The following is a 23644-nucleotide window of genomic DNA, read 5'->3' as shown; positions in this document are numbered from 1 at the left end:
ATGGCCTCATGCTGGTTCCACTCAAGGTCTAAAATTTCGGTGGTATCGGAAATATCGGAAGTCCAAAAATACGGAAATATCGATGGAAATATCGAGATATTATCGGTATCGGTAAAAATTGAATAAAAACCACGAAAATTGTAAGAAAAACTTGGAAATTTTTATTGAAACTTTGCATGATGTTTATTTAGTCAATTATCTATTAGTTTATCACAAAACATTGGAAGGAAATGCATTGCATGATGGATTTAACTGATTTAAGTTGATTATATAGCGAGCTAGTAAACACTGTAAGTGTAGAAAATATGTAGTAATTAATGAAAGAAGATTAAACACACCATAATTATTTATACATGAGTGACTTAGTATCACATAGAGTTCCTATAAGGTTCAAAATTTTCACTATCTTCATCATCTCTATGTGTAGAGTAAGTATATTGTGAAGAGTAGTCATCAAATGATAAATCCCCAAAATATTTTTGCATGTAATTGTTAACATGCCATCCATATGGAGGGGTTCGAATCCCCTTGGTGTTCAAAAGTAGAAACTTGAAAAGGAATGGTCAAAGATTCATTCTCATCTCATGTGAAAATTTGTTTCTTGCAAAAAGAATTCAAAACAAAACCATGTATATATATAAATATTTTAGCATATTTTCACAAAAACATAAGTGATATGGTGGTTAAGGTGTTGAAGGAGTAAAATGGAAGGGGTTCGAATCCCTCTATGCGCAACAGGGGAGGCTTTTCAAAAAAAAAAAATCATGTATTTTTTGGGTTTCGTATCGAGATATTATCAGGATATTATCAATAATATCTCGATATATTGCCCAAATCATTCATAAAAATGTTGAAGTTATCTCCCCGGGATAATATCGATATATTGACGATAACACCATGGTTAGTTGCTAAAATATCGGCCCCCCAAAAATCAGATATTATCGAGATAATATCGCTATTTAATACCTTGGTTCCACTCCAATACTACGTGTCCAGTTGGAAGGGCAACATGGTACATAATTCAATTCTCTCACCTCTCCAAATTTTTTTGACACATTATAGTCATTCCTTTTTATTTTTTCCCACACATCACACATACATTTAATTGGATCATGATTCAACTTAATTTTTTCTCTCGATAACATTATGTATGTCAAGGTATATAAGTTGTTTTCCAAAAATTGGCCTTCAGCACACATAAGTTGTTTTCCAAAAATTGGTGTTGGAGTAGTATTCTTGTTAAATTATTTGGAGAACTTTCAGACTCCGTTTGGATGAAAGGATTTGAAAGAAGGGATTTGGAATTGACAACAAAGCTAAATTTGCAATAAAAACAAGGACTTTTCACAAATAGGTCTATTTTAACATAACATATTATACAAAAACCATTATAGAACCTATTTGGAGAGAAAAATAAAAAACTAGCCATTTGTCATTTTCTAATTGGGTCCTATAAAATTTTAACACACTAGTACTAATTAGAAAATGACAAATGGCTAGTTTTTGGGTTGTTCTTTCCAAATAGGCTCTATATGGATTTTTATATAATATATCATGTTAAAATGAGTTTTTGAATAAATATCTCTAAAAACAACAACCACATCAGAATGAATGTATTTGAAATAACTAGATGTTGTACATTTGAAATTCATTTGTTTTCTTCTTTTCTTTCTTGTCGAAATTTGAACATACATGAATTATAATAGTCTATACACATTGTTGGGAGGTTCATCATCTTTTTTACCTTAATTATAATGTCTTCTAAATTCATAGATTTGAAATCTCTCCATCGAAATGGAGCCTTAAACATCCTAGATGATTGGCCTTCAGCAAATTAACCCCACCATTTGGTTTTATTCGCAAATTAACATTCCAATTTACAGCATAAACACATTTAATTAAAAAAATTTGTATTTAGTTTTGATTTTTCGCTATGAAAATCAATCCGTTTGAAACAAACAAATAAAATTTAAAAGCAAGATCAGAAAATGGAATTCATTCAAAGAAACGGCTGCAGATAAGAATCTACGTATATTACTCCTCTCTCCCTATAGTCCAATCCTCTCCGGTTTCCAACCCCACCAACTCCCCAAGGCATGTAGGGGTGGGACCCACCAAAGGCATTCACCTACCGCATCGCCCAAAACCCACCACACTAACCACCAAAACAAGCGCGTCGTCTCCAAATTAGTTAAAAAAACAAAACCACGTTTTCAGTGTCAATAAAATTAAAAAAAAGTCCGGAAAAAAATAAAAAGAAAAAACTGAAAAAAGAAAAAATTAATGAGCGTGGGAAAGAGTGGGCAAAGCCAGGGGTAGAATCCCAGATCTAAGCAGAAAGCCACGCAAGTGCATTTGGCTATAAATAAGGCGAGAGTGAGCCATTCGAACTCGCTCCTCTCTCTTCTACGCTAGTAACTGAACCAAGCGAAGAAGAAGAAGAAAGAACCAGTCAAGTCTTCTTTACCTCCGAAAGGTACGAAGACCCTCCCTCCATTTTCTGGTTCCGTTCCTCCTATTATTATCTCTCTCTTCTTTTAGGCTTCTCTCTCAGACCCCTGTGTATTGCTGTTTTATTTCTCTCATCATTTCCAACCCTTTTGCCATGCCAACGTGATCTAGAGCTTACCTTTCACTCTTTTGTCTACCATTTGTAAAAAAATTGATTTTATTTTTTGGTTTTACGCTGAGATCTACACTGGTTAGTGTCCACTTCTGCGATTCTGTGTTGGATTTTGCGAAAATTTTGGATTTTTCGGATACCCTTTTGGTTTAATTGAATGAACATTTGGTGGCATTGGGATTTTGGTTGTTGGGCATATTGGGTTGCAGATCTGAGTATGTTATGGTTTTGGTATTTGTAGATCTGTTTTTGGGTTTTGCTGTAGATCTCTGAGTCAAGTGGGTTTCTTTTTGGCTGTTATGATTTTCTTAAAGATAAGGTCAAATAAAAATTTGATTTTCTTAAGTGGTTCAGATAAATTCCCTGCATGTAGAGCATTAGATCTATAAGTGAGACTATTTCTCTTTCAACCGTTTCTCTGCTATACTACGATTTCAGGATGAGATTCCTTGCTTTAAACATTAGATCCATAAGCACAAAGTTCTGCTATATAAGGTTGTAGGTTCTCTGGTTGGATTTGATTGAGTGTTTATAATTCAAGCATCTATGTAGTTCTTCAGGATGTCTCAGTATCAATACTTTTTCTTTCATTTCCACATGAAGATAACAGAGACGTTTCATAAAATTTATTTATTTTGATTCTTTTAAATCAATTCTGATATTATTTAGTTACATAATAATCATAACTAAGGAAGCTCTATTGTGAATCTGTTGTCATTTGAAATTTTCGGAGGGTATAAACTTTTGTTGTTCTTGGTTTCAATCAACTCTTTTCTTGAAGCAAAAAAATGCTTACATAATAATTGTCTCTGTCGGGGTGTTTTGAATGGTTGACATGATGTAACTTAAACTTTTCTTAAACTTATCGTGAAAATGTTTCTTTTTCTAGTTGTTAAGTCAGCTAAGTTGTGTTGGTTGTTGATCTGATCAAACAGAGAAATGGCGTCTCACATTGTTGGATACCCTCGTATGGGCCCCAAGAGAGAGCTCAAGTTTGCTTTGGAATCTTTCTGGGATGGGAAGAGCAGTGCCGAAGATTTGCAGAAGGTGGCAGCTGATCTGAGATCTTCCATCTGGAAGCAGATGGCGGATACTGGGATCAAGCACATCCCCAGCAACACTTTCTCATACTACGATCAGGTGCTTGACACCACTGCATTGCTCGGGGCTGTTCCACCAAGATATGGATGGAATGGTGGTGAGATTGGATTTGACACATACTTCTCCATGGCCAGAGGAAATGCCTCAGTTCCTGCTATGGAGATGACCAAGTGGTTTGATACCAACTAGTACGTAATCCCTCTCTCAGCATTATGTTTATTAAAAGTATCAACATATTATTATGCATTCGTATGGTTTATACTAACTTAATTAATGTACTAATCCAGCCATTTCATTGTCCCTGAGTTGGGACCTGATGTCAACTTCTCCTATGCTTCTCACAAGGCCGTCGAGGAATACAAGGAGGCTAAGGCGGTATGTATATATGATATGTTCATTCTCTATTCTCTATATCATTTGTTCTGTATATATGTCTGCACACATAGGCAGAGAGGCACACAAGTAAACACAAACACATGCATATCTGAAGGGAAATCCTAGTCTGTTTACCACGTTAATTATGGTGAAAACTTAATCCAATCTTTCTTATGCAGCTTGGAGTGGACACCATTCCAGTCCTTGTTGGTCCTGTGTCATACTTGTTGCTTTCGAAACCAGCAAAGGGTGTTGAGAAGTCCTTTTCTCTTCTCTCTCTTCTTGGAAAAATCATTCCAATCTACAAGTAAGATACTCTTTGTATATCAGATATACACTTTGTCTTGCTTCTGATAATTTTGAGTATCCAACTAATTATTCCAACTATGAATATCTGTTTAGGGAAGTTATATCTGAGCTTAAGGCTGCTGGAGCTTCATGGATTCAGTTTGATGAGCCCACGCTTGTTATGGATCTTGATTCTCACAAGTTGCAAGCATTCACTGATGCCTACTCTCACCTGGAATCAACTCTATCTGGCTTGAATGTTCTTATTGAGACCTACTTTGCTGATATTCCTGCTGAGGCATTCAAGACCCTCACTTCCTTGAAAGGTGTCACTGCATATGGTTTTGATTTAGTTCGTGGTACTAAGACCCTTGATTTGATTAAGGGTGAATTCCCTAAGGGAAAATACCTCTTTGCCGGATTGGTTGATGGAAGGAACATTTGGGCTAATGATCTTTCTGCCTCCCTAAGTACTTTACAGACTCTTGAAGGCATTGTTGGCAAAGGTATTCAACTTGTCCGCAGTTTTTAGTGATAATGTCAAATAATTTAGTTTCTAAAGTTGCATTTCATTAATTATTTGTTTGTCCTGTGCAGATAAACTTGTTGTCTCCACCTCCTGCTCTCTTCTTCACACTGCTGTTGATCTTGTTAACGAGACCAAGCTGGACCAGGAAATAAAATCTTGGCTCGCTTTTGCTGCCCAGAAAATTGTTGAAGTTAATGCTTTGGCCAAGGCCTTGGCTGGTCACAAGGATGAGGTAAAACCTTATTTTTCATTTGGGTGATCAGATTTGTTCATAAAGCACAAATTTCGTGCATTTTGGCATATAATTAAGTTTGGAGGCACAATTATTTATAATAATCATAAAGTTAGAAGAGTTGGCAGTATAATATTATATGTATTGCTCATTTTGGAGTTTGACATTGTTCACTTCAGCATTGGTTTCTCAGGGTTCTTTTGAGTTTTGTTTATCTGTTTGTGTGGTATTGATCCCTAATTATAACTCACCTTTCATGTTTTTGTCATCAGGCATTTTTCTCTGCTAATGCCACAGCTCAGGCTTCAAGGAAGTCCTCCCCAAGAGTGACCAATGAGGCTGTTCAAAAGGCTGTAAGTACTTTCAATTCATAAGCCTTTCCAATTGACATGCTGTTAAAATGGTTTTGTACTTTGAATTGACTTTTTCTTTTGCCTTGCAGGCTGCTGCGTTGAAGGGTTCTGACCACCGACGTGCTACTAATGTAAGTGCTAGACTTGATGCTCAACAGAAGAAGCTTAACCTTCCAATTCTCCCAACTACCACCATTGGATCATTCCCTCAGACCATTGAACTCAGGAGGGTCCGTCGTGAATACAAGGCCAAGAAGTGAGTGAAAATAATTGTTCTGTATTTTTCATAAAAGATGTGAATCACAACTATTTCATTAATAATGCATTAGTAATTGTGCTGATGTGTGCTGTACTCAGGATTTCTGAGGAGGAGTATGTCAAGGCCATTAAGGAGGAAATTAGCAAAGTTGTCAAGCTTCAGGAAGAGCTCGACATTGATGTCCTTGTCCATGGGGAGCCCGAGGTGAGATTTCCTTTATGAATGTCGCTTCAAGAAAGTGAAGAGAGAGAGATTCTACTGCTTAATTCTTTTTAGTTATTATCAATTAAAGAGAACTGGAAATTCTGTCTTATTTTTCATCTATTTTAAGATTTCTTCTTTTTATGCGTCCCTCTAATTCATTATTTGTATCTTCTCATGGCAGAGGAATGATATGGTTGAGTACTTTGGAGAGCAATTATCAGGCTTTGCCTTTACCGTCAATGGCTGGGTGCAATCTTATGGATCTCGATGTGTGAAGCCACCGATCATCTACGGTGATGTGAGCCGTCCCAACCCAATGACCGTGTTCTGGTCATCTGCTGCTCAGAGCATGACTGCCCGCCCAATGAAGGGAATGCTTACCGGCCCTGTCACCATTCTTAACTGGTCCTTTGTTAGAAATGACCAGCCCCGATTCGAGACTACCTACCAGATTGCTTTGGCCATCAAGGATGAAGTGGAGGATCTTGAGAAAGCTGGTATCAATGTTATTCAAATTGATGAGGCTGCTTTGAGAGAGGGGTTGCCCCTAAGGAAGTCTGAGCAAGCTTTCTACTTGGATTGGGCTGTCCACTCCTTCAGGATCACCAACTGTGGTGTGCAGGACACTACTCAGGTCTTTTTCCACTTCTCTGTTTTCTTTAATTGTAAGCATTTGTTTTCTCTGTTCTTTTTAATTACTTCTATTTTCTGAACCGGTTTTGTTTTTAAACAAACCTACAGATTCACACTCACATGTGCTATTCCAACTTCAACGACATCATCCACTCAATCATTGACATGGATGCTGATGTGATCACCATTGAGAATTCTCGTTCAGATGAGAAGCTCCTTTCAGTCTTCCGCGAGGGAGTGAAGTACGGTGCTGGCATTGGCCCTGGTGTCTACGACATCCACTCTCCAAGAATACCATCAACCGAAGAGATTGCAGACCGGATCAACAAGATGCTTGCAGTGCTCGAGACAAACATCTTGTGGGTTAACCCTGATTGTGGTCTCAAGACTCGCAAGTACGCTGAAGTGAACCCAGCCCTCAGTAACATGGTTGCTGCTGCCAAGCTCCTCCGCACCCAGCTCGCCAGTGCCAAGTGAATGATTTGAGAAAGGAAGCGTGAATTCTATTGCATTACATGAACTTGAAACGGTTCTGTAATCATGTTTTATTGGTTCAAATAACCGTGTGTTGAAATATCTAGTAGGCTTTTAATGTGCTCTTGAGAGCATTTTATCTTCTTCTTTTTGTTTGTTTTTCTCCTCTTGATATTTTTGTATTTTTGAGGCCCTGCCTCTTTGTCATTTTCAAAGGCACCAAACTGATTGGTGTACATCATGATAAATGAAGAAATCTCATTACAAAGTTGTGTGGTGTCCATGTTTCCAAGCCTATTCCTCATTTTTATATCAATCCTCTTAGTGCCTGCAACAAAAAAATTGCGTTCATAAAAATGCACTTATTTCGAAATTATATGTTACTTCCAACCGATTTCCTTTGAACCAGAGCCTTAGAAATAGGTTACATTTTAGCATTTCCGCTTGGGTTGTAGGCAATGGAAAAATTGATTGATAAAGCTTCACCTTTTAGTTTAAATGCTACTAACCTTCTATTTTGGACCTTCTCTATTTTTCTCATGACATGTGTCATTCTCCTTACACTTATGCGGTAAGTTGCCAACTGAAAAGTCATAACAATGAACCCGAAAACCCACTAGTTGGGTAAAAACTGAGAATAATTAAGTTTAGGAAAAGAAAATGAAATCCGCAAAGCAACAAGGAGGTTTCTCGTGGAGGAGATGGATTGCATACGTGCAGTTCTGTTAGCTTGCCAACACGGAGGTTTCTCTAGTGTGCTGGTTGAGTTTGATTCCCAAGTTGCCATTCATATGGTGGAGGAGAGGACTGTGAACGTGGAGGTGGATAGTATTCTTTTCGACATCCAGGCTGCGATTCAAGAATTCTAAGAAGTAACCTTTGTATATGCACCTTGCAGTTATAACAAAGCTGCTCACGAGATTGCATCTTTTGCTTGTAGGGCAGGTGGTAGTTTTTATTGAGACTTTGTACCTCCAGTATGGTTGTTTAATACCTTAACTGGAGATACTAATGTACGCGTTTGTCTTTAAGAAAAGGAAGATTTCTCGATGGTAATGCTAGGGCCTTTTAAGTACTGACGATTAAGGAGACCGACTAGACGAGGCACAACATTGTTCATAAGTTGGCCCAGAGATCGAATCAGATTATAAAATTCCTTTTCTTGGAAAAAAAAGAAAAAAAAAAAGAAAAAAGAAATTGAAATCTAGATATGCTAAGAGCACTTCCAGCAGTTTGCCCCTTGCCATGGCAAGGGGGGGGGGGGGGCTAGGGCAGCTATTATTCACGTGAATAGTGGCTGCCCTTGCCATATTAAGCTATGTGTGTTTTCAGCAGTTGCCCTTTGCCATGGCAACTACTATTCATTTTTTTGTTTTTTTCACAACTTTTTTTACTTAAATAATTATTTTGGATAATATTTTCGGGTAAGATTTTTGAGTTCCAATGTGCACTGGCGGATCCAGAAATTTTTTAGCGGAGGTGCAATATTGACTAAGTATGAAAAATGATTTTTCGGAATAATCATTTTCTCAAGATAATTTTTGGCGGCTTTTGTTCCTTACACATCAAATAAGAAAACTTGATTTTATGGGGTTTTAGTATGAAGTATATATTGACTTAATGAGCCATCATTTTTAGCCTAAATCGTTTTGCACTAAAACCGATTTTTCATATTTTGATTTGGTGGGAATTTGATTTTCTAGTATTTTTATTTGAATCCAAATGGGGGGTACTTCCTTATTTACATTGTAAACTTAAGTAAATGGAGTAATATAAAAATAAATAAAAGTAAAAGGACAAAGACATTCACTTAAATGTTGAAAATGAAAATAAGGTCCGCCTCTGCCTACGTGTATGAGGATTTGGTGTTGAAAGTGAAGAGTTTTGGTAGGTATTTATAGAAAAAAAAAATTCAGAATTTTTGGGTATTTTTTAAATATTTTTTCATTTTTTTATTGCACAAAAATTGGTTGCCATTGGATTGGAGGAAAAAATCAGATCGGAGAGCCCAGGCGCTGACATGTGGAAGCTAGCCGTTGGGGTACTGTAGCGGGCGCGTCAATTTTTTTTAAAAGTTGGCGCGTATGCTGCACGAGCCAAGGTTAAAAAAATTTGAACGCCAGGGCTGACGTCGTCGTGACGTCAGCGCGCTGACGTCATCTCCAAAACTCGTTTTGGCGCTCGGGCCAGCCCAGTTCGCTGGGTCCCACTCCTTGCTCGGGCCACTTTTTGTTGCTGGAAACAGCATTTTGGGCTTCCCCCCCCCAGCACTCCCCTTGGCTACATTGCTGGAAATGCTCTAAAGACCCAATTTGAATTTTGGCCCAATTTGAATTTATTAGGTTTTATTAATCTTGAAATGTTGATTATTCAATTATATGCTGCTATTTCCACCAACATATCCTATTTTTCTATCCATTTTATCTTTAAAATTTTAAAGACAAGTTTACATTTTGTAAAATGACCATTTACCCCTTTCTCTTTGAAACAGAATATTTTCAGAAGGCCAACGCCATTTCCATTTCACCCAACGGCAACGACATTTTCCTCGAAAGTTGAAAAACACGGGGTTCAAAATAGACGAAATGGGATTGAATTCTTTTCCACCAAAGCTTTTCTTTAACTTCTTTGTTATATGGGGTGTGGGGGGAGGTGGGGTCTATTTACCCCGCAAACATCTCATGCCATCTAACAAGCCCACAACAAATTTGCAGAAATGATTGGATTGTGGGTTAGACAGAGTATATATCTTCAGTGTCTTTCTTGGATATCAGACCACAACCTGACTTCAATTCCAAATTGTGCTTCCAATTGGTTGCCCTTTCTATGCACTCTTCTTTCTAGTGGCGGGGCTATGCAAAGGGCAGGCACCCAGCCTGCCCAGCCCAAAATATTTCAAAAAATAAAATCCCTATATGTTATAAGCCCAGCCCAAAAATAAAAAGAATTAAAAACAAACCCTACCCATATGTTGCCCATCTTGAGTTGGTTGATACTATGTAACTCTTGAGTTATTAATTATGCTTATGAGGTTTTGATTTGTTCTGGAGTGTGGATTAGAATTTGTTTGATTTTTTATTTTTTATAGGACGTGGATTAGAATTTGTTAACAAGGAGGTTTTCAGTGAATTTGAATGGTATTTGTTGGCAGGACTTGTGGATAATTGACTTATTTTCCTTTCACACCAAGAATTCCTATTATAATTATAATATTTACTTTAATTCCTGATTTCCTACTGTAAATAGAAATATGAATTTATCATTTACTTGCCCATTAAAGTTTCGTTATATTATAAATATGACTTCCTACAAGGAGAAGAATACACAGAAAATTCCCACAAACAAATATTTTCATATTAGGTTTCATATTTTAGCATCGTATCAGAGCGGCGATCTTGAAATTGTTGACTCTAGTTTCAAATCCCCGCCGTCGCTATGGGGGTTGATGATTTTTTCAACCCTCATGGAGGTAGCACCACTGAATCCTTCTCTCATTCTCAACCAACCAGAGTCGAGTTGAGTGCTCAGGTGGCTTAGCTCCTGCAGATGCAGAACCCGATCCTGAATCAGGATCCTATTTTGATGACCCCGAACTCGATCCTGAATAAGGATCTTATTTTGACGACCTCGACCCCGACTACGACGATGACGACCCTGACCCCAAATTTGTCTTTGATTCAGACCCAAATCTCGACTTCGACTCCGACTCCGGCCCCAACTCAAGCTCAAATCTCGATCCGGATTCCTACTAAACCTGTATCCTATGCATCTTCCTCTGCACAGATTATGACTTCCCGACTAACGACCCCGACACATGGACGAGATTGCACATATTGTGGTGATCCAAGACACACTCGTGAGACTTATTTTAAATTGCATGGCTACCTCGAATGGTGGGCTACTCTCAAAGATCGAACACAACGCGATACGACCAGTAATGGTACTGGTTATGGATTCCATACTTTGGACAAGAGTCACCGTGTGCCATATTCGTTGAGTATGAACAAGTGTACTACTTCGTTAATTCATTCTGATGTCTGGGGACCTTCACCTATCATTTCTCATTCTGGCGTTCGGTGGTTTGTCACATTCGTAGATCATTGTACATGGATGACATGACTTTATTTGCTAAAGAATAAAAACGAAGTGTTTTTTCGTTTTCAGTTCTTCCATAAATAGATGAAAACTCAGTTTAATGCTCAAATACAAATTCTTCGCTCAGACAATGGTGGAGAATTTGTCAATCATGACTTTCAGGCTTACTTCCAACAACATGGAATTATCCATAAGACGACTTGTCCTCAAATACCACAACAAAATGGTGTTGCTGAACGAAAAAATTGGCATCTTCTTGAAACCGCCCGAGCACTTCTGATTGGCACTCATGTTCCTAGACATCACTGGAATGATGCTATTGTCACCGCAGTTCACCTGATCAACCGCATGCCTTCTAGTGTATTGACGTTTAAAACTCCCTTACAAATGCTTCCGCAACACAGGCCCCTGCCCTCTGTTTTGGTTCTCACACCTCAAATCTTTGGATGTGTGGCCTTCGTTCATCTCCACAAAAATCAACATAGCAAACTTGATCCCTGTGTGCTTCGTTGTGTTTTTGTGGGTTATGCCACTCATCGAAAAGGCTATTGATGTTATCACCCTCATACCTGACGTACTTATGTTACTTTGGATGTGACCTTTTTGGAATATGAGATGTTCTTTCATGACCCATCATCCAATTCTACGCTTCATGGGGAGATACAAAGTGAAGAGCAGAATTGGAACAATTTGGAAAATGAAGAAGGCAAGACTATTCACAGTGGTCAATCCCCTATTCACAGTGATCAATTTCCTGACCTGCTTGACCCCTGTGAAGATGTTTTTAGTCCGAGTCCCACACCTACAGACAATACAGAACGACAAGATGAAGACCCCCCTTCTAACTCAATAGTACTAACGGACCAATCTCATGAGAATATCCTTGAGGTAACTACTCCTATCACACTTGTGAATTTAGAGGATAAATCTATTGGATACCAATCACCTTTCAGGAAAAATCGTGGGAAGCCACCAAACCGTTATTCACCTGATATTGGCAAGACATCAAAGTATCCAATTGCGAATCATATATCCATTGAGAAGCTGTCTGAACCACTCAAGGCCTTTATGCATCAATTGTATCCCAACTAAGGTTGCTGAAGCATTGAAAGATCCTAAGTGGGTTCAAGCTATAAAGGAGAAAGCTCTTGAGAAGAATCATACTTGGACATTGGAAATTTTACCATAAGGAAAAAAAACTGTCAGATGTAGATGGATGTTTACCATAAAACACAATGTTGATGGATCTATGGAGTGATACAAGGCAAGACTTGTGGTGAAAGGGTACACACAGACTTATGGTGTAGATTATAAAGAAAGCTTTGCACAAGTTGTAAAATTGAACACAGTGAGAATCTTACTATCCTTCGCAGCTAATTTGGATTGGCCACAACACTAGTTTGATGTAAATAATGCTTTCCTACATGGAGGACTCACGGAAGAGGTGTATATGGACATTCCTCCTGGATATAATACTACTTTGACTAGAACAGTATGCAAATTACGAAAGGCGTTGTATGGACTGAAATAGTTACCACGTGCATGGTTTGGGCGGTTCACCATGGTAGTGAAGAACAATGGTTTCCGACAGAGTAACTAAGATCATACTCTATTCTAGAAACATCAGAAAGGGAAGGTAATAGTTTTAATAATCTATGTTGACGACATGATTATTACTGGGAATGATAAACATGAAATATCTCAGCTACAATACTATTTGGCTACTGAATTTGAGATGAATAATCTAGGTGTACTCAAATATTTCTTGGGGATTGAGGTGGCCCGATCACAACAAGACATATTTCTCTCTCAAAGAAAATATGTCTTGGACTTGTTGATAGACACAAGAATGTTAGATTGCAAACCTGTAGACACTTCTATTGTTTAGAATCATCATCTTGGAGAATACACAGATCAAGTTCCAACTAACAAAGAAAGATATCAAAGGTTAGTGGGAAGATTGATCTACTTGTCTCATATTCGGCCTGACATTGCTTATGCGGTGAGCATCGTCAGTCAATTTATGCATTCTCCGAGTGAAGACCACATGAATGTAGTTCTTCGGATACTTAGATATTTGAAGTTTGCACCCGAAAAAGGACTTGTGTTCTCAAAACATGGTCATCTGGATATTGATGGTTACACAGATGCAGATTGGGCAGGAAGTACAACCGATATTAAATCCACATCCAGTTACTTCACATTCGTGGGAGGTAATTTGGTTACATGGAGGAGCAAGAAACAGAAGGTGGTGACCTTTTCTAGTGCAGAAGCCGAGTTCAGAGGTATGACCAAAGGAATTTGCGAACTCATTTGGTTAAAAAGGTTGCTTACTGAACTTGGGTATAGACCTACATCCTTAATGAATCTCTTTTGTGACAACAAGGCTGCAATAGCTATTGCACATAATCCAGTTCAACATGATCGCACCAAACATGTTGAGGTAGATCGACACTATATCAAACAGAAGCTCAAAGTTAAAGTGATTCAATTTCCTTTCGTAAATTCGGAGGATCAATTGGCAGATATTTTGACAATGACGATTTCCAGTAAAACATTCCACAATTCATTGGATCAGTTGGGCATTGGCGACATCTATGCACCAACGTGAAGGGGAGTGTTGGCATGACTTGTGGACCATTGACTTACTTTCCTTTCACACCAAGAATTCCTATTATAATTGTAATTGATTTACTTTAATTCCTGATTTCCTACTGTAAATACAAATATGAATTTATTATTTACTTGCCCTTCAAAGTTAGGTTGTATTATAAATATAACCTCTTACAAGGAGAATAATACACAGAAAATTCCCACAAACAAATATTCTCATATTAGGTTTCATATTTTAGTAGTATTTTTTTTCATTACTGTTTAAGTGAGGTTTTAGTTCTAGTGGTTTTGATTTTTCTAATTCATGATCAGATCTTGTTTTGAGATTTTTTTAAACCTATTGTTTGAGTTTCTAAAAATCTTGTTTTTGAGAGTGTTTAAGTGTTGCTTGATATTTACATTTGTTTTATTATAGAGTACTAGTTGATTGTAGTTTCTATTTTCGTTTTACTTTATTGATTGAAGCTTGTTTTGTTATAAGAGTAGTAGTTGCATTACAATTGTTGTTTTTGTTTGCTTTACTAATTTGATCAAGTTGAAATGTGGTTGAGAGATTGTCCCATTTTTCAGCCTTGACTTCTCAATAATATAGTGTCATTTGATGAAATTGTATCAACAAAAAACATAGTTGTGCCATTAGAGCATCCACAATCATGCTCTCTATTTTTTAGTTAAATTTTAGCTAAAAACATATAAAAGTTATTTTAGGAGTTCTCTATAAAATTTAAACTCCAATCATGCTCTCTAGTTAAGGGAGTCATAAATGCTATAACTCTTTTTTAATTGGTCCATCTCTATTAAAAAATAATATAAAAATTAATTAACATTAATTAAAGGTTTGAAATACTCATTAAATAAAGCAGCATTAAATTATAGGAAGCCATTGACTAAGAGTCCTTTCTCTCTCCTCAAATTTAGGAGATCCTTATAGGTCTCCCTATTTTAGGAGTTGGATAGGGAGCATGGTTGGAGTTGTATTTTTCCAAATCCTCCCTAAAATTTGTCTAACGAGGTGGTTTAGGTACCCGATTGTGGATGCTCTTAGGGAGTAGCTACCAATCAATCCTTTCTAAAATTAAGCAAAGCTAGATTGTCGTCCAAATGATGTAAGTTGGTAAAACATCCAGCAATTTGCATGAGATTTGGTTGATAAGCTCTGAATAGCGTTTAATGATCTGCCTTGTACTTTCAAGCTAAACCCATGTAAAAATGGAGATAAGCATCTACAATCATGCTCTTTATTTTTTTTATTAAAATTTAACTCGCAACATATAAAAGTTATTTTATGAGCTCTCTATAAGATTTGAACACCAATTATACTCTCTATTTTAAGGAGTCATAAATGCTAGAACTCTTTTTTAATTGGTCCATCTCTATAAAAAAAAAAAAAAATAGTTAACATTAATTAAAGGTTTAAAGTACTCCTAAAATAAAGCACCATCAAATTATAAGGAATCATTAGCAGTCCTTTCTCTCTCCTCAGATTTAGGAACTCCTAGAAGTCTCCCTATTTTAGGAGGTGGATAGGGAGCATAGTTGGAGTTGTATTTTTCCAATTCCTCCCTAAAATTTGTCAAGATGATTTAGGGAGCTCATTTTGGATGCTCTAAACGCCCTTCACCCTTTATTGGGTATTTAATTATTAATTTCCTTTAAAGCCATGAAAATTATTTAATTACGATGAAATTGGCCCAAACACCATCACATCATTCTCATTGTGGAAAACAAAAACTAAAAGAAAACAAAAATATGTGTATATGCTTTGACATGTCCAAAAACAGCCAAGCCGGCAAGATTTATATTTCCAAAGAAGTAACCTTCTTGTTGTTCTTTTATTACAGCTTGAAACAGAAGCATAGATTGTCCATACGGCGTTTTGGGATCCAGAGAAGCATATAATAAAATCCAGAATATCCAATGTGTGTAATTTATCTTTGAATCTAGTCCCTATAGAGCTACACAGTGAAATATCAATTAAAAAAAAAGGAAAAAACTAAAAACTAATAAAAGAATATGAAAAATGAAAAAGTTGATACATTATAGAAACCAACTTATAATAAAACTTCCCGCATAAAAAAAAAAAAAACTTTGAGGTTTCAAAAAAAAAATTTGAAAAAGGAATTTCACTATATAAAATAGACGGACTATATTCAAATATTTACATATTATAAAATTATTTGAGGGATCCCTCAATAGAAGGGGATTAATGAAATACAATACGGAGTGGGCCTTATAAGAGTGTCTATTAAATAAGCTTATTCGAGGAATCCCTCAACCAAAGCTCCATATATATATATATATAAATATATATATTTTTTTAACGAAAGAGCGATGCCTTATAAAATATTCTTAGCAGAAAGATAGAACATTGCAATTTGCAGACATATTTTAAGCTATATATTAATGGAAATTGAAATAGTACATAAACTTTAGGTTATGTACATATTTACTTCAATTTATGATTTATGTTACCCTAAGTTGTAACTCTTTACAAAGCAAAACATAATTTTCCCCGTTCATTCTCTAAACTTAGTAGTTAAAAAGCATATTAAAGCCGACCATATTATTTTATTTGCAACATAGTGTGATAAGCCGACCAAAGGCAGTCTTCAAGTTTTGTCTTTCATTCGAGGTTTTCAATGAATTATTCAGCAAGAGAAAATGTATAAATAGACCAAACATTCCCAGAACTTATACAAAACAGTATACCTACTGAGAGAGCTAACACAAAAATTTCCTAATCATTAAGGGATATATCAAATAATTAGCTCCAATGGCTTCGATTAAGTTTGTCACCCTAATTACCATGGTTGTGATTCTTCTTCCTACAATTTCCATGGCAACGGAGTTCGTCGTTGGAGATGCTAGCGGCTGGACAACTGGTATTGACTACCAAGCTTGGGCCAAAGACAAAGTATTTTATGTTGGTGATACACTAGGTAATATATACATTCCGATTATACTTTTAACATAATATAGAAGATGTTTTAAGATGTTTATATTGCTAAACCGTGAATATAGGCCATTCAACCATTTGGTTTTGTCAAAACGAGCGGTCGAAACTAAGCAGTTGTTTAGAAAACAAACATTACTCTTAGCATAATTAATAATTAACTTACAAAAACCAGATTTGATGTGATCAGTTCCTTTTTTCTTTCAAAACTACATATATCCATGAATATTAATTAATTTATGAACATATATTATGCATGCATGCAGTGTTCAACTACCAGTCCCCCCCACACAATGTGTTCAAGGTGAATGGAACTGGGTTCAAGGAATGTGTTAAGCCAACAACAAATGATCAACCACCACTTACCTCTGGAAACGACAAAATAGAGCTAAAGATTGCTGGAAAAAAATGGTACATTTGTTCTACTAAGAACCACTGTGCTGATTTGGGCCAGAAACTTACCATCAATGTTATGGAGGGTTCGCCTGCCCCAGCTCCATCCTCTGCTGTTCGTGGTTTCATCTTTTCTGGATACCAAGTCTTCATGGCCGCCATTGTTGGAGTTTTCATAGCTGTTGCTGCCTGATCTTCATCTTCAACTCGTCCCCAAATGCATATGAATAAAAATACACCAAATTAAGACACATACATTAATAAAACATTTTGTTTTTTCTTTAATTCTATGATTATAATAATTTTGTGGAAAATAAAATAAGGGAATTTTGTTCTGTATTAGATGCTGAGCTAGCAATATTGATGTAATTTCCCATCTGAATCTGCTCTTGTATCATGTTTTTTTTTTGTTTTTTTGTTTTTGGATCAATTGTATCATGTTATTAGCATATATCCAAATTTATTATGAATTGAAATTTAATGGCACTTGTGAGTCTTGTAGAAACCATAATTTTGGTGGTTAATAATTCAAAGTTTGACAACTTGATTAGTTCAAGTCGACTCATCTAAGTTCTGGGTCTCATACAAATTACACGTGACATATGATACAGGGAGTTGGAGGTGACACGTTTTAGCATTTAAGAAACATCATCAATCAAATAAAATCATATGTTTGATTAAAAAAAAAAAATCATATGTCAAAAATGGAATACATTATACTTATTAATTGGTCATTTCCCTAAATCATTTGTTGAAATCCTTAAATCAAGGATTGACTCAAATGAAATCAATTGACAAATAAATCTCACAAATCAAGGGATATAAGTTGGGGATTCCAAACCAAGACCCAATTCTTTGCCTATATACATACTATGCTTCCATGTAGAAAAAATGTTGGCGTGACTTGTGGACACGTTGATTTCCCTTGCATCCCAAGGATTCCCGTATTAATTGTAATTTTATTTTTTTAAAAAATAAACCAAAGGATTATGTGAGATTAGCTCCTCAATATCGGTCATCAGATGCACAAACATCCACCACCCTCAAAGGGGGGACCAACACTCCGGAAGGCCCCCGCCCGTCCCCTTGATCATAATTTATTAATAAGAAACAAAAAAGAGATATAAGAACAATAGGGGGGACCGAACCAAACTCTGCAGAAGAGAAAGACAATGACACAAATGCACAGCAACATGCTGACCTAAGAGACCAAAACTTTGAAAGAGTAAACAAAAGAAACTAGGAGAAGAATATACTAAAAATTCCCACAAATATTTTTAGCATGGTATTAGAGCAGCAATGATCTTGGGATTGATGTTAACTCTAGTTTAGAACCTTAACTGACACCATGAGGGATGCCAATTTTTTCATCTCCCATGGAGGTAGCACCGCCGAACCTCAACCAGTTCTCACTTGAACTTAGAAGAATTGGCCGCTAGAAGACCCAGGTTTTGAAGATACAGAACAAGACCCCGACCCAGACCCAGACTCATATCTTGATAAAGACTAAGACCCCGACCTCGACTGTCACCTATGAATCTTCCCGTGCACAGATCAGAATCAAGTTGGATGAACCAACTATGGCCTATGGTCCTAAGTTCTTAAGATGTATATTTCGAGCAAAAACAAGCCTATGGTCCCACCACCTGACGTTCATATGATGGTGAATGGAGAATTCGATTGTGAAAGGATGACTAATCAATTCTATGGAGCCTACATTGATTAGCAATTTTGTTCGATTTCCTACGACAAAACTAGTGTGGGATGTGATTGCCATGACCTAGTTTGATGGAACTGACACCTCTCAGGTGTATGACCTTAAATGACGAGTTTCTCGGATGTGACAAGACGATGGCTTGATTGAAACCTTCTACAATAATCTCCAAGGTTTGTGGAGAGAAATTGACTTTTGTCGTCCGAATATGATGAAATATGAGTATGATATCAAGAGGTAGTACAACATTATTCAGGAAGATCAAGTTTACACATTTTTGGATGGATTGGATGATAGACTTGACAAGGCTCGAAGTGACTTACTCAAGATGGATCCGTTGCCAACATATTTACAAAGGGAGTCTCTGGTATAGCATTACACAACTCACTGAACAAATTGGGCATCATCGACATCTATGCACCAACTTCAGGGGGAGTGTTGGCGTGACTTGTGGACTCGTTGACTTCCCTTGCACGCCAAGGATTCTTGTATTAATCGTAATTGATTTCCCTTTATTCTTGATTTCATTCTGTACATAGAATTAGGAATTAATTACTTTACTTGGCCTCTAAGCCGTCATAGTATTATAAATATGGCTTCCTAGAAGGAGAAAAATATACATAAAATTCTCACAAACATTATTCTCTCATATTTTAGCAAAAAAGACCTTCAAAAAAGAGAAGTAAATACAAACTTTTGAAAACTAGAGGGCACATTTGTTAGAGATGGCTACTAATATTCTCTCACAAGGGATTATTTAACAGTTGGATTATAGATCCTCACTTATGAAGCTTATTTTACCCTCTTAAAATCAATGGTTAAATTAAGCCCATCGCAATATAACACCAAATCAAAATATGATATAAGACAAGCAAGAGAAAATCAAGAGAGAAAAAACTCTTTTAAAAGTTACAATTGAATATCATTAGCCCCCCCCCTTTTTTTTTGGGTGAAGAAACGAGGCTAACGCCCAACAAAGAAATTAAACAATGGCTCAAGGCCTACAGACTTCAAGTAAATCTTCACTAAGAAAAGACCTAATACTATCAGGAAGATCATGGAAGGTTGATAGACCCAACTCAAGACATGAACCCAATTCAGCTAATCTATCCGCCAACATATTGCACTCACGATATACATGATGAATAGAACAAACCCAGTTTTTGTTTATATAGTCTTGGCATCCACACAACATAGCAGCAAGAGGATGAAGGTCATCCACATTTTTGTTAAGTAGGTGTACTGCGATCGCCGAGTCAGACTCAGGCACAACTGCACTGCAACCTATATCCCAAACAATTTTCAATCCAAGATAAATTGTAAGATCCCACATCGACCAACGGAGAGGGGGTGATGTGCCTTATACGCACATGTCCGCATCCATCTAGCACGAGGCCTTTTGGGAGCTCACTGGCTTCGGAGTCATGGGAACTCCGAAGTTAAGCGAGTTGGGGCTAGAGCAATCCCAGGATGGGTGACCCACTGGGAAGTTTCTTGTGAGCTCCCAGAAACAAAACTGTGAGGGCAGAGAGGGGGGCTCAAAGCGGACAATATCGTGCTACGGTGGAGCGATCCGGGATGTGACAATTTGGTATCAGAACCACTATGCCGTGTGGTGCGAGTGTGCCGATGAGGACGTTGTTAAGCTCATAATTTCATACATATACATGCCCAAATTTACTTACTTCTTTTGCTTAGTTTCCTATAATTTTGAGTTATTTGCCTCCCTTTGTGTGTTTTGTAGGCCAAAAGAGCAAGAGAGCATAATTCATGCAATTCAAGCATGTTAAGGCCTAATTTGGATGAAGGGAAGAAGAGCTTAAAGACAAACACATTTTTGCTACAGCCCCCTGCCAGTCCAGTTCCGTAGGTCATATTGCAAGCTTTGTTTCAGCAACCTACACAGCTCGGATGAGGCAGCATTCTTCATGAAAGTTGTTCCAATGGGTGTATACTATAACATATCCAAAATTCAGCCCCATTGGATAAATATGGAGTCTGTCACCTAGCAAACACAGACCCATGCTCAGGATGGATTTTTGTCAGCGAGCAAAACGAGTTAACAATTTGTTTTGGCCTTAACTTCTTCATCTGAGCTTGGATTGGGCCAATACTTATGTGGTTGGATCAGACACATTCTGAACTTCAATTTGGAGTGCTTAAAGTCGTCATTTGCTTAAGAGAAGCCCAATTTGTAAGCCCTTGAAGTTGCTGGTCATGCTGACCTCAGGATGAGCTGGTTGGAAGCTTGGTCATGGTGAGCTAGGCATGAGCTATTGTAGCTGGTTGGAAGCTTGGTCATGGTGACATGAAGATGAGCTAGGGCTGCTGGTGGGATTTATTGGTGAAGTGCATCAACCAATTCAGATTTTCTAATACAAGTGCATCAACTAATTCAGATTTTCTAATACAAGTGTTGTATGCATTAGCCATATTAAATTCAGATTTTCACTTCCCCTAGGCCTATAAATAGGGATGTTCTCTAAGCTTGTAAACACACCCCAAGGGGGGGAGCTCTCAAACACTTCTCTAGAGCTCCCTTCCCTTCTCTCCCTCAAATTCTCTTAGTTTCATTTTCTAGTTTTCAATTGTTGTAATGAAATATTTGTGCTGAAATTCTCCTTAAGTTTTTCTTAGTTCCACTTTACTTTTCATTATGTAAATTTTTTTCTTAAGTTTTCAAGTTGAATTAGTTTCCAAGTTTCAATTATGGTTTTTGTTCTTATTCATTATGCTTATAAGTTAATATGCTAGTTTGAATGATTGATCACCATTTAGGCTTGCATGTTAGCTATCTTGGTTTGAATTAAGAGTATACACCATGCTTTAATTCGAATTGAACTATGAATAGGAAGAGTATGTATGGACATTCGACAACAGGGATTAGATACATGCTTGGTTGTTTAAATTGTTCTTCTATGCTTAATGGGTTCCTAATGCTTAATTTTAGGTTAGACAACAAATGATCAAATTAGGGAATTAGGAACACAAGGTTATGACCACACACCATGGCTTAATCATACTTTAGCTAGAATCAATCCATTAATCTAATTGAACTTGGGAACTTATTTGCTTGAGGTATTTCCTTTTTCTTGTTTTATTTATTTATTTATTTATTTCTGTTTTGTGTAGGAGAAATGAATTGGATCATTCAATCACCAATCCTCGTGGGATCGACCTCGCACTTACATATACTATACTACCAAACGGCTCGTGCACTTGCGAGTATTTGTGATACTTACTTCTTTTGTGTGTTTTGTAGGACAAAAGAGCAAGAGAGCATAATTCATGCAATTCAAGCATGTTAAGGCCTAATTTGGATGAAGAGAAGAAGAGCTTAAAGACAAACTCATTTTTGCTACAGCCCCCTGCCAGTCCAGTTCCGTAGGTCATATTGCAAGCTTTGTTTCAGCAACCTACACAGCTCGGATGAGGCAGCATTCTTCATGAAAGTTGTTCCAATGGGTGTATACTATAACATATCCAAACTTCAGCCCCATTGGATAAATATGGAGTCTGTCACCTAGCAAACACAGACCCATGCTCAGGATGGATTTTTGTCAGCGAGCAAAACGAGTTAACAATTTGTTTTGGCCTTAACTTCTTCATCCGAGCTTGGATTGGGCCAATACTTGTGTGGTTGGATCAGACACATTCTGAACTTCAATTTGGAGTGCTTAAAGTCATCATTTGCTTAAGAGAAGCCCAATTTGTAAGCCCTTGAAGTTGCTGGTCATGCTGACCTCAGGATGAGCTGGTTGGAAGCTTGGTCATGATGAGCTAGGCATGAGCTATTGTAGCTGGTTGGAAGCTTGGTCATGGTGACATGAAGATGAGCTAGGGCTGCTAGTGGGATTTATTGGTGAAGTGCATCAACCAATTCAGATTTTCTAATACAAGTGCATCAACCAATTCAGATTTTCTAATACAAGTGTTGTATGCATTAGCCATATTAAATTCAGATTTTCACTTCCCCTAGGCCTATAAATAGGGATGTTCTCTAAGCTTTGGGCTTCTCTTAAGCAAATGACGACTTTAAGCACTCCAAATTGAAGTTCAGAATGTGTCTGATCCAACCACACAAGTATTGGCCCAATCCAAGCTCGGATCAAGGATTGAAATATCGGCCGATACACCGATATATCGGCCGATATATCGATATTTTCAGCTGTTGACATCGATACTGGGGGGTAAGGCTATATCTTCCCCGATATCGACGATATATCCCCGATAAATGCGATATCCCCGATATTTTGCCAATATCCCCGATATTTCCCGATACCCATAACAGAACCCAAAAAAAATTCAGAAGTTTTGAAGGCAATTGAAACAAATTAGAACTGAAAAATAGCTAATTCTTGCCTAGAACCTTATAATTTATTAATATGAAGAATCTATGCACAGTCCACTGCCCACATACCTCCAATCCATTTAAAGAGGACATGGCGATCAGTTTTGGATCTATGAGCATAGGAACTAAACCTAGTACTAACTCAAATGAATCTTATGATGGCTATGGTTATGTCATGTCTGATTATAGTGGAACTAGTTATGGAGCTCAAGATGATGAAACAGATTATGGACCTACTAGTTTGGTTAATCCTAACTATCCCATATATGGGAGGACATTAGGGAGCTCAAGAGAGACGTATGTGCACCATGTTCAAACATGGCTTACAAAGTTGTTCCTCATTGTTTCAACCTCATAGGAGCTCTTCATTTATGTAGATGGACACTTATCTAAATTGTAATCCAATGTTTAAACAAACTATGGATTTATGCATGGTTTATTCATTCTAATCAAC

At 37.2% G+C, this 23644-nt stretch overlaps 2 protein-coding genes across 2 annotated transcripts; both read left to right on the top strand.

Moving 5' to 3' along the window:
- The first annotated feature begins 2314 nt into the window (after positions 1-2314).
- On the top strand, positions 2315-7339 carry LOC110774410 (5-methyltetrahydropteroyltriglutamate--homocysteine methyltransferase). Its single transcript, XM_021978941.2, has 11 exons — positions 2315-2476; positions 3559-3912; positions 4012-4099; positions 4279-4406; positions 4502-4893; positions 4985-5148; positions 5421-5501; positions 5591-5757; positions 5859-5964; positions 6146-6598; positions 6706-7339. Exons 2-11 carry the CDS (start codon positions 3563-3565, stop codon positions 7072-7074), a joined length of 2298 nt encoding a protein of 765 aa, XP_021834633.1. The 5' UTR covers positions 2315-2476; positions 3559-3562; the 3' UTR covers positions 7075-7339.
- A 9134-nt stretch (positions 7340-16473) lies between these two features.
- On the top strand, positions 16474-17528 carry LOC110774409 (blue copper protein 1a-like). The gene is made up of 2 exons (XM_021978940.2): positions 16474-16718; positions 16999-17528. Exons 1-2 carry the CDS (start codon positions 16553-16555, stop codon positions 17316-17318), a joined length of 486 nt encoding a protein of 161 aa, XP_021834632.2. The 5' UTR covers positions 16474-16552; the 3' UTR covers positions 17319-17528.
- The last annotated feature ends 6116 nt before the right edge of the window (positions 17529-23644 follow it).

This window comes from Prunus avium, chromosome 7 (assembly GCF_965620075.1).
Source record: "Prunus avium chromosome 7, drPruAviu1.hap1.1, whole genome shotgun sequence".
Taxonomy (NCBI): Eukaryota; Viridiplantae; Streptophyta; class Magnoliopsida; order Rosales; family Rosaceae; genus Prunus; species Prunus avium.
Note: the sequence above shows the minus strand (reverse complement) of the source record. Positions and strands in the feature narration are given on the sequence as shown.

What these genes read in the sequence shown, in the direction of transcription:
- LOC110774410 (XM_021978941.2), top strand. Translation starts at nt 3,563, where the DNA reads ATGGCGTCTCACATTGTTGGATACCCTCGTATGGGCCCCAAGAGAGAG. An exon ending in AAGTGGTTTGATACCAACTA is followed by an intron (nt 3,913 to 4,011) that starts GTACGTAATCCC and finishes GTACTAATCCAG; the next exon opens with CCATTTCATTGTCCCTGAGT. An exon ending in TGGCTGGTCACAAGGATGAG is followed by an intron (nt 5,149 to 5,420) that starts GTAAAACCTTAT and finishes TTTTGTCATCAG; the next exon opens with GCATTTTTCTCTGCTAATGC.
- LOC110774409 (XM_021978940.2), top strand. Translation starts at nt 16,553, where the DNA reads ATGGCTTCGATTAAGTTTGTCACCCTAATTACCATGGTTGTGATTCTT. An exon ending in TTATGTTGGTGATACACTAG is followed by an intron (nt 16,719 to 16,998) that starts GTAATATATACA and finishes GCATGCATGCAG; the next exon opens with TGTTCAACTACCAGTCCCCC.